Source organism: Microtus oregoni, unplaced genomic scaffold, assembly GCF_018167655.1.
Source record: "Microtus oregoni isolate MIOR12 unplaced genomic scaffold, Mior012 000057F_ref0000458, whole genome shotgun sequence".
NCBI classification, from domain to species: domain Eukaryota; kingdom Metazoa; phylum Chordata; class Mammalia; order Rodentia; family Cricetidae; genus Microtus; species Microtus oregoni.
In genome coordinates, this window is record NW_024543833.1 from 8,381,412 (window position 1) to 8,398,233 (window position 16,822).

General features: G+C 41.4%; 1 protein-coding gene across 1 annotated transcript; it reads right to left on the reverse strand.

Annotated features, from left to right (window-relative positions):
• Positions 1–1,822: 1,822 nt before the first annotated feature.
• Psmg2 (proteasome assembly chaperone 2) lies at positions 1,823–16,798 on the reverse strand. The gene is made up of 7 exons (XM_041639257.1): positions 16,673–16,798; positions 12,763–12,934; positions 10,536–10,594; positions 6,347–6,465; positions 5,802–5,975; positions 3,252–3,372; positions 1,823–2,110 (listed from the first exon to the last, which is right to left on the reverse strand). The coding sequence occupies exons 1-7, from the start codon at positions 16,727–16,729 to the stop codon at positions 2,018–2,020; spliced, it is 795 nt and encodes a 264-aa protein (XP_041495191.1). The 5' UTR covers positions 16,730–16,798; the 3' UTR covers positions 1,823–2,017.
• Between the last annotated feature and the right edge of the window lie 24 nt (positions 16,799–16,822).

Sequence of the window (16,822 nt, forward strand, 5' to 3'; positions counted from 1 at the left end):
GACAGCTAGGGCTAACCAGAGATAGCATGTCTCCAAAAAAAAAAAAAAAATTAAACATTTTAAAATGTAAGTTATTGAAGAAAATTTTCTATCAAAAATAAATAAAAACTGTTTGAGAATAGTGTTTAGGCCCTTTGTTGTTTAGTTTTGTAAGATAGGGTTTCTCTGTCACTGGCTATACTGGAACTAGCTCTGTAGACCAGACTGGCCTGAACTCACAGAGATCTGCCTACCTCTGCCTTCCGAGTGCTAGGATTAGAGATGTGCACCACCAGCCCAACTTAGGTCCTCATTTTGAGCTCCACTGTTAATATAATAGTTGTATTTATCTATTATGTATAAAATGTTCCTCCTGCATGTACACCTCCATGCCAGAAGAGGGCACCAGACCTCACTCTAGAAGGTTGTGGTTGCTGGGAAGTGAACTCAGGATCTTTGGAAGAGGGGGCAATGCTCTTAACCGCTGAGCCATCTCTCCAGCTCCGACAACTGAACTTTTGACGAACACTTGTGCCCTCTGAACTTGTCTTGGCCGAGTCTACTGGGCACCCCCTACATCTGAAACAGTCAAGTGCCTGCGTCAAGGCAGGCCAGAATTCAGTTCTTCCTGACCTCACACAGGCTGCTCCTCTCAGGCCTCAGAGCTGAATGACATGGATTCTGTTCAGTTAGACTGTACATCTGGGATGAGCTGCTGTGAGGTCCAAATTGTCTCTAGCACGCCTCTCATGGCCACTACATGTGAAAAGACATCAGCTGAAGGGCATGGCTGATTCTCCCAGGCAGTAGAGGGAGCTGCTTCATATGGGACTTGAACTCATATTTTGTCAGGCTCGGCAGCAAGCACCTTATCCGTCTTGTTGGACTCGACACCTAGTTTTTTCACAGAGCTCATAAAATAAATTATTTTGGTTCTCTTAAATTTGTTAAAACTTGCTCTGTGGCACAGAATATCATCACTGTTAGAGACCCCATGGACTGCCGGCCAGAGTGTACCCGTTAGATGAAGTCTGTTAAGTCCATCTGTGTATGATGTAGCTTAACTTGAAGTTTCTTCATGGATTTTGTTCCGATGACATATGGACAGATTAACAGCAAGACACTGAAGTCACTTACCACTGTTCTATCAGGACCAGACTAACTTCTTATGCTTGTTACTGTTTACTGTATGAAACTGTAAGGCCTGATGCTCACTGCATTTAAGAACTGCATGGTTTGGCCAAGTGGTGGTGACACAGGCTTTTAATCACAGCAGGGAGGCAGAGGCAGTCAGATCCGAGTCTGAGGCCAGTCTGGTCCACTGAGTGAGTTCCAGAACAGCGAGGGCTGCACAGAGAAACTGGATTCAAAAACAACAACAAGGATAAAAAGGACTGCTCAGTCTAACAAGGATAAAAAGGACTGCTCAGTCTAACAAGGATAAAAAGGACTGCTCAGTCTAACAAGGATAAAAAGGACTGCTCAGTCTAACAAGGATAAAAAGGACTGCTCAGTCTAACAAGGATAAAAAGGACTGCTCAGTCTAACAAGGATAAAAAGGACTGCTCAGTCTAACAAGGATAAAAAGGACTGCTCAGTCTAACAAGGATAAAAAGGACTGCTCAGTCTAACAAGTACGTAGCCTTTCCTCCTCCTAGTTTCGGTCTGACGTCACTGTAACAGTTATCCTGCAGAAAAACAGCTCTGATACAGCTGGACTGCAGCCCTGGAGACTACAAAATAAACTCATGGCTCCATTCCACTAGGCTTGTGATAATTTATCACAGTAGAAACAAGAAGTTAGTACAGCACTGATTTAAAAAGGGATACTTTTCAGACAAACTGCTTAGGAAATAAAGCTTTATTGTACAAAATTTACATTTACTGTATATATCAAGTATATCAACTAGAACCTCTTTGAGGTTTTTCTGTGAAAACTATTTCTAACATATCCCCAAAAGTATACATTTCTGTATAGCATATATCCAGCAGCTTATTTTATGATTTCTTTGGGATGAGGGAGAAGGCTCAAAACTGATCAAAACAGTGCAGGAGGAAGGCCACTGCCGAAGAGGAGACGCCAAGAGCTGGGAATCTTCCATGGCAAGGCACATGCTGTGGGGTTGTTACTCTGTAACAGAACAGTAAAAGACAGTTTTATCTTTAATATAGCCACTCAGATCTCCTTTGGTCCTGACACTTGTAGCTAAAGCAACAAGTTTTGTACATAATTAGATAAAATAATGTTTCTAACCTTCATCTCAAATATATTCCCTGCTTCCCACCCGAGTGCTGGGATTAAAGGTGTGCAACATCCCTCTTTGTAAGGCTTACAGGCTCATTTCTCTGAGTATATGTACTGGCTAATTTTGTGTCAACTTGACACAAGCTAGGGTCAGCTGAGGAAATGCCTCCAAGAGATCCATCTGTCAGGCATTTTCTCAACTAGTGAGCAATGAGGGAGGGCCCGACCCATTGTGGGTGGTGCCCTCCCTGGCCTGGTGGTAGTGGGTTCTATAAGAAAGCAGGCTGGGCAAGCCAGAGAAAGCAAGCCAGTAAGCAGCTCCCCTCCATGGCCTCTGCATTAGCTTCCACCCCCAGGTTCCTGCCCTGTTTGAGTTCCTATTCTTTCTTCAGTAATGAACAGCAATATCGAAGTGTAAGCCAAACAAACCCATTCCTCCCCAAGTCTTTTCCGTCATGGTTTTTTGTCACAGCAATAGAAACCCTAACTAAGAGAGTATAGCATTCACTCCATGAGAGCAAAAGATATGTCACTTATAGTATATTCAACAGCCATGGTACTGCTCACATGGCCACAGCAACACTACTTTCCTACAGCACTGAGCTGCACAGAATTCTGATTTATTATTATAAGAAGCTGCCTGGGACAGCACTTGGAGCACACACCTTTAATCCAGCACTGGGAGGCAGAGTTCAAGCTTCAGAACAATCAGAGCTACATAGAGAGAACCTGTACCAGAAAGCAAACCTACCAACCAAACAAAACCACAAAACAAAAAGGTGTTGTCACAAATACTGTGACATGAACAGTGAGCACATTGAGGAATGTAGGGCTTTCCTGTCTGGAAATCTGCCTTAATCAAACAATGAGATAACACATCAGTTAACTGTCCTCCCTTATTCTCAAGTTTGGCTCAAAATAAGCTATGTAAAGATGTTTATTTACTGAACAAACTTTCATCTCTTTAGTCTACTTACACATAAAATGCAAGTTAATGAACACAGACCGAGTCAGATCAGAGACTTACAGGCGGTTTGACTATTTGAAGCCATTCATTAAGATACTCGACAAGACTGACCGCATCTGGGATATTGTCCCCTTCTGAAACGAATTTCAGCAGAACTGCCATTTGGATTTCTTTAGAACAGCTACAAGAAATAAGAAGAACAATTCAGTGTTTTCTCCTGATATGAGATGCTTATTGTAGTGTGTGAATCTTTACAGTTAAGTTCGCATGCCTCATGTTAGACAAAGAAAAGACACCACTTTGTAAGAAAGATTTATTTTTACTTCCTATTGCCCCATATGTTCTGCTTCCGAGGAGCCGGGGAAATATAGGATGCCTCATTCTCATTCTCAGGGAAAACCAACCTTTCTATTTTTAGCCATTAATACATGAAATGTGTTCTGATCTACTTCAAAAGCCTACTTTGAGCCATGCAGTGGTGATGTACACCTTTAAACACAGCACTTGGGAGGCAGAGGCAGGCAGATCTCTGTGAGTTTGAGGCCAACCTGGTCTACAAGAGCTAGTTCCAGGACAGGCCCCAAAACCACAGAGAAACCCTGTGTCAAAAAAAAAAAAAAAGGCCGGGCGGTGGTGGCGCACGCCTTTAATCCCAGCACTCGGGAGGCAGAGGCAGGCGGATCTCTGTGAGTTCGAGACCAGCCTGGTCTACAAGAGCTAGTTCCAGGACAGGCTCCAAAACCATAGAGAAACCCTGTCTCGAAAAACCAAAAAAAAAAAAAAAAAAAAAAGGAAATGAAAAATGAAACATAAACATAATATAAATAAATTGTTCCAGAAAAACAAACTGAAAAGCTCATACAGTTTTTGGGAAAGAAATTTTAAATGTTTTCAAAACAAAAAGAAGGGGCTAGAGATCTGGCTCAATGGAAAGTTCTTGCAGAAGTAGCATTCCTGAGGACCTGGGTTTAATCCCAACCTCAGTGGAAGGGGGTAAAAAAAACTCATAAAAATCCATAAACAACAAGGAAGAAGTTCAATCAGGAATAAAATCTAATGTGCCATGCACCATGGGCATTAGCCCTGCCAGTGAAGAGATTAAAAAAGCTAAAAGTGCAGAATGCTAGATCCCTTTGTTTGAATCCTGGCTCTATTTATTATGTGTACAGTTGTGAGGAGGTCATTTAAGCTCGTAGCTTTTGAACTGTTTTTCTTTTCTTTTTAAAGATTTATTTATTTATTATGTATACAATATTCCTTCCATGTATGCTTGCAGGCTAGAAGGGGACACCAGATCTCATTACAGATGGTTGTGAGCCACCATTTGGTTTCTGGTAATTGAACTCAGGACCTCTGGAAGAGCGGTTAGTGCTCTTAACCGCTGAGCCATCTCTCCAGCCCCCTGAACTGTTTTTCTTACGTGGTTAGCAAAGGTAAATGTATCTGTAGTGAACCATGCATCAACAGTACAGCAAAGTGCCAAGCACCATCATGTTGGTTACTTATTACAGTTATTAGCCACAATGTTCCTTCAGGGTCTGCAAAAGCAAACAAACTTGATTATTTCTAAGACAGTTTCACGATGTAGCCCAGACTAGACTCGAACTCTCAATCCTCTTGCCTTAGCGTCCTAAGTGTGGGACTACAGGAATGCTGACACTATGTCCAATGAGACAGACTTATTGAAACCTCTGTGTATTAGCAGAGAAAGGATGTGTTTGTCCACATGCAGCAGTGGCTCACAAAAGTCTATCTGAGGAACACAGGGATGGTGCTCATTTCCATCTCTTCCCAGCAGAGAGTAGAGCAGAACATATGGTACTGGACGTCAACAGATGCCTCCTGTAATGTGCGTGAAAGAAAGATCGAAAGAAATACGATAGTTTTTACCTTTCCTTTCATTTACACCTTGTGTATAATTCATAGACTAATCAAAACAAACTGTACACAAATGTCTAAAACAATTATAAACCATGTTGTGGGTATGCATTGAATAAAGGCAAAATGTGTGACGCTGAACAGTGCTGTTTAGAACTGAGTTCTTCTACGCAGCTGAAGGCAGTGCTAGTTTCAGCTGGATAACCTGGAGGTGCATGTGTAACCACCAGGGTGACCATGAAGAGAACCTCTATAGAAAGGTTACAAGTCTATTTCAGAGGCAGAGAGCAAGCATGCATAAATTCTTTCATGAGGACTCAAGTTCAATCCTTTGAACCACAAACAACTATACTTACAACACAAAGGGAAAAGAGAAAAGAATCAAAATCTATCACTACAAAACATCAAATAACATAAGAAATGGCAAACAAAAAGCTGTAAAACACAAAAAGCAAATGGCAAATGACAAAAGTCCTTCCTCATCAGTAATTGTTTAGTAAAGGATTAAACACTATAGAAGAACAGAGGTAAATCAGTCTGGTGATGCATGCTTTAGTTCTAGCACTTAGGAGGTAACTACAGGGAGATCACAGGTTGAGCTATTAAAGTAAGTTGAAGGTCAGCCTACAGTACAAATAGATTCCATACACTTGGGAAGTGGAAACAGGAGGATCAGGGGTTCAAGGCCAACTTGGGCTACACAGACAAAGAGACACAAAGAGACAAACTTACCTTTCATCATAGAGTGTTTTTGTGATGCCACCTCCAGGAATGCGGATACAAAATTCAGAATCACTCATTTCAGGAATGCACTTACTTTTTTCCATTTCTAGCCAGTTAAGGCTCTTTATTTTATTTTGAACACTCTTTTGCATAGAAGGTGTAAGCAGATACCGGAAGGGAGTACTAGAAAAAAATCATATTATGTTTTTTTAAAAAGTTACAAATACCAGAGAATCCCATCTCAAAAAACAAAGAAGCAAACAAGTCAGATCTTAGAATAGTAAGAATAGTTCATATACTACTTTATTAACTTTGGGATAAAGTATAAAAGTTTCTATTTCTGGTAAATTTTGTCTTTTTTATATTTAAGAACTCACTCTGAGCCAGGTGGTGGTGGCACACACCTTTAATCTGGGAGGCAGAAGCAGGTGGATCTTTGTGAGTTCAAGGTCAGCCAGGTCAACAGAGTACAGAGCAAGTTCCAGGACAGCCAGAGCTACACAGAGAAACCTTGCCTTGGAAAAAAAAAAATCATAGCAATGGCAAGAACGTACCTTCGAAGTTGTACATCATTACGGTGGTATGAATGGCTGCTTGAAAGAACAATAATCCTGGCACAGCTGCTACTTTTCACCCAGGCCAGCAATTTTTCACAGAATGACTTGGATTTATACTTTGTAAGCCATTGAGACAGTAGAAAAAAGGAAGAAATTGAGTTCTGAGTATAAAAATAACCTATGTAACCATTTATCTATCAATTTCATGTGATAATAATATGACTTACTGACACACTAAAATGATCAGTACCCTCAAATCCACTTACTTCTTTTAAATTGAAAAGGGTAAAGATCAATGACTTAAAGTATCTTTATAATCATAAAATAAATTGTGAAGAATGTAGATCTCTATCCTAAGAAAAACTTCCCTTCTCTTTAATCTATTGTACTTAATAACTAACTACATAGTTATATTCAAGGTATTCTTATTAAAAATTTCATTGCATTATGATCACAAGTAGAGATAAGCAGAATAATTTTAAAAAAGGAATAAGCAGGTGAACACAAAGTAATGAATATCTGGCTTTGATTTCTTTGAGAAGAATAGAAAGATGAGGGCAACAGTTAAGAATACCAACTAAAAGATGTAACTGCCAAGCGTAACATGCCAGCCTTAACTGGATCTAGAATATAAAGATTTTTGAAAATAATTGGGAAGCTCTAAATACACTGAATGACACTTCCAAGTTAGTAATAATAGTGCCAGGGTTAAGAATGATGTTGTGGTTGTGAGGCTGTCCTTGTTTTTAGTATAATCTCACCCCCGCCCCCATGACTGGGATGGAACTCTGAGCCTCAAATACATACTACGAAAATGCTCTACCACTCAGCAGAGCTTGGGTATCTGTCCTTGTTCCTCAAAGCTGTGTGGATATTTAAGGATGAAATATATAAGTGTGTTTGCCTAGTAAGACCAAGGTCCTGGGAGTAATTTTTAAAATTGGAAAAACAAAAAGAAAAGCGCACGCACTCCCAACAAACAAATATAAAAGCATTATCATGGAAAAAAACCACAAACGTAGCAAGAGTGGTGCAATGATGCACTTAAAAACAATGCCACACAGAAAGAGAATGAGCACGCCACTGAGGCACTCACCCAGAACACTGACGAGACATCTGCTCTAGGGTCGGTCCCCTCTATCATAGTGATTTACCTTGTCACTGTGTGTTCTGGGATAGCTGATAATATTCTATTTCTTCACTTGGAAGAATTCTTACTTGTATTCTTTTTCACATATATTATATTTAGGTAAAAAAATAGAAACTATGCTACAGATAACTTTTCCAGTAAAACTCTTTTTTTTTGGGGGGGGGCTGTTCAAGACAAGGTCTCACTATGTAGCTCTGGCTGTCCTGGAACTTGCTTTGTAGACCATGGTGACCTTGAATTCAGAGATCCACCTGCCTCTGCCTCAAGTGTTGGGATCAAGAGGTGCCCCCCCCCCCAATCTTCCACTAAACTCTTAACAGGGAATGATAGTGCACACCAGAGAGGCAGAGTCTAACTCTAACTACATAAACAGACTCTGGTCTCCAAAAACAAAAACAAGAACCTTGTGTATTTCTGACCTCCTGAAGATAATAAATAATCCAGTCAACAAATGTTGACTGAATTTCTGTATGTAAAAGCACTATCCTAGGAGCTGGGCAAGGCATGGAATGACATAATGTCACCCTAATTTACTCTCCACCAGAAAGGCAATAAATACACGATATGGCAGGTAATGAGGATTTCTGAAGTGAGCACACGATGAGCAGACATGCTGTGGTCTGGGAAGATAAGCAAATACTAAAGAGAAGCAAGTCTTTAGCAGGAAAGCATACTAGGTAGAGACTCTGAGATGGGAGTGAATTTATTGTCTGAACATTACCACAGGCACCAGTGTGGCTGAAGGCTGGCTATGCAGGGCAGCTACCAGAATTCTCTGCAATCATGGCAATGTTTTTTTGGAGGTGGGAAGGGGAGTGGGTAGAGTTTCGAGACAGGGTTTCTCTGTGTAGCTCTGGCAGCCCTGGAACTCACTTTGTAGACCAGGCTGGCCTTGAACTCAGAGCTCTGCCTGCTTCTGTCTCCCAGATGCTGAGATTAAAAGTGTGCCCCACCACCACCCGGGATAGCAATGTTCTTATGACAATCTCTTGCTATGTGTACCACAGAGACTACCTAGATATATACATGGGGCTAGAGATTATTTTATCACAGCCAGGCAGAGTCTCATAGGTCCTTGTAGAGAATTAATTTTGAGAGACGGAAAGCCCCCGAGTGCTATAGAGATAAATACTTTGCACTGGGGATCTTAGTTTATTGATACATATTTAAGGTCAATTTTGTTATATGTAAATTTCTGCTCTTGATTAAGGTACTGTGTTTGTGCAGCTCATTTAAAAATGTAATGTATAATTAAGAAATATAGGTTAATAGATAGTCATCTATAATAGTCAAGCTTGTAGTCATGTTAGTTAGGTCTTCTAGCTATTCAGATGGATAGGTATTCTTCAAACTTTTCAACAACTAACAGAATATAGCATTTAAAATGTTTTAAGAATTGAGGACTTTTCATGACAATGAGACACATCTGCTCCTGGCAGCACCAATCTACTTTAAGAGGATGATGGGCATAGAAGAGGCTCCTTAGCAGTTTGATAGCCATTTGGGCAAGAAACTGCTCTTGCCTGGACTGTTTGATGGTATATTGTATGAACTGGACATGCAGGACCCATAGAAAAATGACTGCTAAACTTGCCCTAAAGGTGAGACAGTCCTTCATTCCTGCTTCATGAAAGAATCTGCGAGACATTCTGCAGGATGCAGAAGAAAGCGACTGACAAACAGCCAGTAGAAGCAAAATAGTCTTTCAAATTTCCTGCTTCATGGAAAAGTCTGCTGGATACTATGAGCCTGTAGGCTGAAGATGGATGCCCCAATGATACAGAAGAACTTTGGGTGACTGTCCAGGCAGTGGGATGTCTCTATAAATTCTAGAGTTTTGAAAGTTGCTTACAATGCACTTCCTGTTAATTTAGGTAATATATCCTTTTGAGGTCTTTGATGGAGAGGAAGACAGTTAAAGTTTTCCTTTGTTATGATAAAAGACAAAGTAGATATAAATATTGTAACTGTAATTCTTGCTTGATACCTGTTTTGTTATATGTAATTTTACTATGTTAAAGTCAAAATCTTCCTTTTTATTTGGACAGAAAAGGGGAGGTGATATGGGATTCCCCTCTGTGTGCTGTGAATTGAACATGTTTTATTACCATTGGTTAATAAAGAAACTGCTTTGGGCCCATGGCAGACCAGAACAGAGCAAGGCAAGAATTCCAAGCAGAGATAGAGAAGAGAAGGCCAGAAGTGAGTGAGAGGCCATGTAGCTACTGAAGGAGACAAACACCCTGGAACCTTTCTGGTAGGCCACAACATCGTGTGATACACAGATTAATAGAAATGGGTTAATTTAAGATGCAAAAGTTAGTTAACAAGAAGCCTAAGAAGCCACTGGCCAAACAGTGTTGTAATTAATATAGTTTCTGTGTTATTATTCGGGTCTGGGCGGCCAGGAAACAAGCAAATAGGCTCCATTTAGGTGCTCTAGGCACCTGAAGGCTTCAAGGAGGAAAAGATGTGATTTGACCTGGTTCAGATGACTGGTATTGCTGTTGGAACAGACTGTTAAATGTTTGTGGAAGCGAAACAGAAGCTTAAGTGATGACAAAATTTTATAAAATTAAGTAGTGACCAGAGCAGTTTTGATAAATAATTCATATACCAAAATTTTTCTGCAGTGCTACCCAAATTGAGAATGTAATAAAAACTTACAAGTCACAATTCTTTCCAGTATAAAAATTAAATTATGAGCCGGGCGGTGGTGGCGCACGCCTTTAATCCCAGCACTCGGGAGGCAGAGGCAGGCGGATCTCTGTGAGTTCGAGGCCAGCCTGGTCTAGAAGACCAGGAACCAAAAAGCCACAGAGAAATCCTGTCTCGAAAAAATCAAAACAAAACAAAACAAAAAAAATTAAATTATAGTAACAAAACTGAAATATTATAAACTTTTTGTCAAAATCAGACCTTTCCTAAGTGTACATAACACAGGAGAAATGATTCTATGTCTTGATTTTCAATGCTTGTTTGACTTTGTGTTTTGTTGCTATACTTTAATGAATTTAAAAAAGTAAATATACCAACCTTAATGAAAATTGATCTTAACTGAAGCACCACTAGCTTCCGTGAAGGTAATGCATATACTACAAGGAGAAGAAAGGAAATTACAGGATAGGCTACAATGAAGAAGTTGCTAAGTTGAAATTATTAGTATGATCAGTAACATTTGTGTACAATAGCTTTTGCACTTAAATATTTTCACCAGTTAAAATAAAGGCTTTAGAACTAGTGTACAAGTGTGAAGACCAGAGTCTGGATCCCTAGAACCCACATGTGATGGTTAGCATTGTTTGTCAACCTGACCCCAGCCGGAACCAACTAGAACCACATGTGATGGTTAGCATTGTCTGTCAAACTGACTCCATCCGGAACCAACTAGAACCCACATGTGATGGTTAGCATTGTCTGTCAACCTGACTCCATCCGGAACCAACTAGAACCCACATGTGATGGTTAGCATTGTCTGTCAACCTGACTCCATCTGGAACCAACTAGAACCCACATGTGATGGTTAGCATTGTCTGTCAACCTGACTCCATCTGGAACCAACTAGAACCCACATGTGATGGTTAGTATTGCTTGTCAGCCTGACTCCATCCAGAACCAACTAGAACCCACATGTGATGGTTAGCATTGTCTGTCAACCTGACTCCATCTGGAACCAACTAGAACCCACATGTGATGGTTAGCATTGTCTGTCAACCTGACTCCATCCGGAACCAACTAGAACCCACATGTGATGGTTAGCATTGTTTGTCAACCTGATTCCATCCGGAACCAACTATAACACACCTGTGAGGGATTTGATTAGACCATCTGAGATAGGAAGATCCTCCCTAAACCTGGGTAGCACCTTTTGGTGGCAGCTCATAAAACTACATGGAAAAGGAAGCTCTTGCTTTTTGCCTGTTAGCCCTCACCCACTTTAGCTGGTAAGTTAATCTATCCCGTTGCTGAGGTATTCCTTTGCTGGCATTAGAAACTACTTCTTTGCCAGGCAGTGAGGCAAAGGGAGGCAGGCCTGTGAGTTTCAGGTCAGCCTGTTCAGCTGAGTGAGGTCCAGGACAGTCAGGGCTACAAAGAGAAATCCTGTCTCAAAAAACAAACAATGAAAACAAAAAGAACCTACTTCTTCAGGATTCCAATACAGACTGAAAACCAGCTGAAGCATCTAACTTCACTGACTGAATAACTCCTGGAATCTTGGCCTTTTAGAATCAGTCATTTTTGGACCAGCTAGACCCTGTCAGCCACTCCAATATTATATTATATATGCATTTTTATCAGTTCTGTTGTAGAAAACCCTCACTGATACACCATGTATTATACAGGCATGGTGGACATGGCAGCTCAATTCCTACAGCAAGCTGGCTAGCCAGACTAGCTGTACCATGGGACTCTGGGTTTACTTGACTCTACCTCAATGAATGAAATGAAGAGTGATCAAAACAGACAGGCTCTAAGTGCTACGCCCTTTCCAACTATTGTCCTTTAGCTCCTTCCTTTAGGTCTTGATGCTTTACTGTTTTGCAAACAGGTCTTAAAATGTGCCCAGGCTGGCTGGAATTCTGTTGAAGTGATCATCCTGTTTCACCCACTGTGTAGCTGGAGTATAGGAGTATGCTCCTATTAGGCTTATAGTCTAATTTTAATTTTCAAAGTCAAGAAATTTGCTGGATGGTAGCACATGCCTTTAATCCCAGCACTCAGGAGGCAGAGGCAGGTGGATCTCAGTGAGCTCGAGGCCATCGTGGGCTAAAGAGTGATTCTAGGCTAGCCAGGGCTACACAGAGAATACCTGCCCCCACCACCAGAAAAAAATCCAGAGAATAAAACAAAATCCTTATATAGTATAGTATTTAGTTGTATACACACACACACACACAGTCCCCGTGGAGACCCTAATATGTCAGATCCTCCACAGCTGGAGTTAAAGTGGTTCTGAGTAGTCTGGTGTGGTGCTGGGAACTGTATTCAGGTCCTCTGGAAGAGCAGACAGTGCTCTTAACCACTGAGCCATCTCTCCAGCCTCTAATTAACGTTTTAGTTTAGCAGAGCAGTAAGTTTTACCATAGTATTTCAAGTGTCACTGTACTTTGTTCCTTAGAGTCTATTACTAGTTTAAAAGAACTCAGGCTGGACATGTTCATTCACAGGAGGGCCAGGAGTTCCAGAAAAGCCTATGCTATATAGTGAGATTGTATCTCAAATAACTAAATACTCTACATAGAAAAAAATGCCATAGACATACCTTCAGTATTTATACTGAGTTCGTCTGAATTTTCTTCTGCAGTTGCGTAAGGGTTGTTTCCAACCATTGGCACCAGGCAATCAGTATAGAAATAACCAATCTTAGACATGTTCAGTGTAGAAATAATCAGATCGATTGCAAGCTGGCCAACATTTCCAACAGATACTGCCGGCTGAAATAAAAAAAGATATGCTCTATAATCACCAAAATTAGCAGCACTTTTAAGTTTAGATAGCAAGAATACCGAATGCTTATGCTTAGGCACACAGCAAGACAATGATTCTTTTACAAAGTAAAACAAACCAACAAACTTCCTGCCCTTGTAGAGCTTCCATTCTACTAAGGAAGTGGTTTGTTTGTGATAGCTTTAATACGTACAGTAGTGTCATGAAAGAACACAGTGTGTGTGTGTGCTGTTTTCAGTAGGGTGATCAACAATTGGGGGCTGGAGAGATGGCTCAGTGGTTAAGAGCACTGTCTGCTCTTCCAGAGGTCCTGAGTTCAATTCCCAGCAACCACATGGTGGTTCACAACCATCTGTAATGAGATCTGGCGCCCTCCTCTGGTGTGTGGGCATACATGGAGGCAGAATGTTGTATACATAATAAATAAATAAATCTAAAAAAAAAAGAATAGGCTTATTCTAGGTGACAAAAGGCTACAGATTTCATGAAGAAGGTAAAGGGGAGAGCCACAGTTGCTAACAGTATTTTCAAGGTGGGGAAAAAGCAAGGAGAAGAGCTGAGGTATGAACAACAACCAAATCTTGGGTCTTCTTTTAGTTAGCCTGCTACACTATTTACTCCAGAGTTTGGAACGATTGCATCCCCACATTAAACACAAACACACACATACACACTCTCTTCCCCATGGCTTCAAGGTGCCAAATATTTACCTTTACCGCACAGGAGTTTTCTAAACTCTAATCTACTGGACGCGCCATGGGTTTACGGCACAGGCCACTCAATTCATATAAAGCTAAATTTCTGCCCAAACCTCTCCTGTTTTGTATTTCACAAAAGAGCAATATTATTTACTTGTTTGCTTAAACCAGGGATTTTCTTACTTTTCCTTTACTAATTACACATAGTAATGTAATATGCAAATAATTTTATTTACCACCAAAAATATCTTTTGTGTCACATATGCAGCTTCCTGGTGTGTGGGCACAGGTGCTTGTAAACACACACATGGAGACAAGTGGATAATGTTGGGTGTGGGTATCTCGCTCTGTTACTGTCTTGGTGCCTTGAGATAGGATCTCTGAGTGAACCCAGAGCTAGGCTGGTGACCAGGAAGGCTCAGTGATCCTTCTATCTCTGCCCTCCATGGTGCTGGGGTTACAGGCCAACAAAGCCACAGTTTTTATGTGAGTGCCAGTGATGCTAGATCCTCAAGATGGAGCTATAAGAGCTCTCACTGAGTCATCTTCTGAAGCTGTTTGTTATATTTTTAAACATAGATAACAGTCTATGTACGTGTCCCAAGGCAAGGAACACAACTGTGATCCTTCCTCAGTCCATGGCTGAGGGCTCTCTATCTTCTGCACCCTTTCAGCCATTGCATTCTTTTGAATGGCAGTCTTCCCTGGTTACTTTTCCACTCTCACTGGTATTTTGACCCAGACTTCTAGTTACTTCCTGTAATTTCCTTAAGGATTTTGCTACTTTTGGGTACAACCATCAGTCTTATTATACTACTGGATTATGCCCACTGGTATATAAACATACGACAGTACTTTTATTCCTTTGCAAAATTTATTTTTAATTTTATGAGCACTGATGTTTTGCCACCGGAGTCATGTCCTCTGTAACTAGAATCACGGACATTTGTGAGCTGCCATGTGGGTGCTGGGAATTGAACCCAGGTCCTCAAGAAGAGCAGCCATCTTAAAGAGCCATCTCTCCAGCCCCTCCCCCTTTAACTTTCAAAACAATTTTCTTTGGCTTTTTTTTTTTTTTTTTGGTTTTCGAGACAGGGTTTCTCTGTGGTTTTGGAGCCTGTCCTGGAACTAGCTCTTGTAGACCAGGCTGGTCTCAAACTCACAAAGATCCGCCTGCCTCTGCCTCCCGAGTGCTGGGATTAAAGGCATGCGCCACCACCACCCGGCTTTTTTCTTTGGTTTTTTGAGACAGGGTCTCTCTGGGTAGCCCTGGAACGCAACACATTGATCAGGCTGACCATGAACTCAGAGATCTGCCTTCTGAATGCTGAGATTAAAGGCTTGTGCCACCACCACCCTAATAGGAATTCTTAAAATTAAAAAAAAAAGTGTACTTTTTTTTTTTTTTTTTTGGTTTTTTCGAGACAGGGTTTCTCTGTGGTTTTGGAGCCTGTCCTGGAACTAGCTCTTGTAGACCAGGCTGGTCTCGAACTCACAGAGATCCGCCTGCCTCTGCCTCCCGAGTGCTGGGATAGTACCTTCATTGCCAAACCACTTCTCAGGCCTCTAGAAAGCTAAAATGCTCTCGCAGTGGTCCACTACAGAGTAGGCAGGAACTTTATCTCCAATACATGAACACATATGCCCTACCTCACTGGTTCTCAACTCTCCTATGCTGCCCCCTTCTACACCATTCCTCATGTTGTGGCTTAAAATCATTTTCACTGCTACTTTGTAATTTTGTTACTGTTATGAATCGTCACATAAACATCTGTGTTTTCAGATAATCTTAGGCCCTTATGGGCAGTTCAACATCAAAAAGGGGTAGGACTTGACCCATAGGTTGAGGTCAAGTTTCTACCTCCACTTCTCCCAGTTATGTGACCACCCAGCAAACAGCATTCTTTATCATTTCATTAGTAACTTGCTTACCCCCTTGACCACCTAGTAATGGTGCCACTCCCAAACGAACACTTTGTATAAAGCCTTACTTGCTTGAAACATAAGAGATCTCTGTCTCTCCTTTTTTAGCAAACACTACATTCTCTCTGGTCCCTTCTAGGTCACTGGGCCTCAAGCCTACTCTTTCCACATCGCACTCTCAATTCTTTGCAGTTTTCTAGGCATATGTGCCTTGGTTTTGCCTAAAAGGTATCCATTTTTCAGGGCACTCTTAGCCCCATCTTTTTAGTCACCGGTTTGTCTAAGAAATCAAAAGCCCCTTGTGTTTCTCCTGTCAACGTTTCAAAATTTAAAAACAATTTTAAATGATGCGTCTGTCTGTGAGTACATATACATGTGAGCGCAGCTACCTGAGGGTCAGGGCCCCTAGAGTTGCAGTTATACGCCACTCAGAGCTTGTAACTGAACTCCATTCTCTGCAAGAACCCTACAGGTTCTAATAAGTGAGCCATTTCTCTAGCTCCTTAACCCTCACTTTTTGTTGTTCTGCTTGGTTTATTTATTCGGGAAAGGTCACCCTCCTTCAGGATGTTCTGTAGACGCCTTCTGGGAATACAGACTTGTTCAAAGCACTCTCGGCCTTCCTCCGGTCCACGATCTCATTTCTGTATCTTTTACAACCTTCCGTCTTCTTATTTATTGCTTTTACTGATGTACATGTGTTTCTAACTACATTGTAAACTTCGATGACAAGCATCTCTTCTAACAGTCACTGTAACGGAATGCGTATCAAAAATGACTAAACCAGGACAATTCTACAACTGCCCGTTAGCTAAGTTAGTTACTGCAATTGATAGTCTAGATCAGCACTGACCCAAACTACCTGAAAAAGAGACTTTCACGGATAAAACCTAAGGATTTTCCCCACGCTACTTATGTGCCACGCATCTGCAATCTACAAACATTACAGTCGACAGACAACGAAAGCTACAGCAAGCAGGCTAGTTTTGATGGCGCTGACAGCGACAACCTCCAGAAGCAGCAACAAGAGCCCGGTTCTCCTAAAACCAGGTGGCGTTTCCCGGGTCGGGATGGCGCCAGCGCCAAACTCAAGTGGAGACTCACCATCAGGAGTGTGAAGTTCGTTAGGTCGGGGACCGACTCCCCGCAGGGAACGAACATGATTATGATGGGCGGAAAAATAGCAGGAGCACGAGCACAGAACGGAGCGCAGGAGGCGGAACACGTGACCTGCCGGGGTCCTTCGGGTCCTTC

What these genes read in the sequence shown, in the direction of transcription:
- Psmg2 (XM_041639257.1), bottom strand. Translation starts at nt 16,729, where the DNA reads ATGTTCGTTCCCTGCGGGGAGTCGGTCCCCGACCTAACGAACTTCACA. An exon ending in ACTCAGTATAAATACTGAAG is followed by an intron (nt 10,595 to 12,762) that starts GTATGTCTATGG and finishes TTCTCCTTGTAG; the next exon opens with TATATGCATTACCTTCACGG. An exon ending in TTCAAATAGTCAAACCGCCT is followed by an intron (nt 2,111 to 3,251) that starts GTAAGTCTCTGA and finishes GTTCTGTTACAG; the next exon opens with AGTAACAACCCCACAGCATG.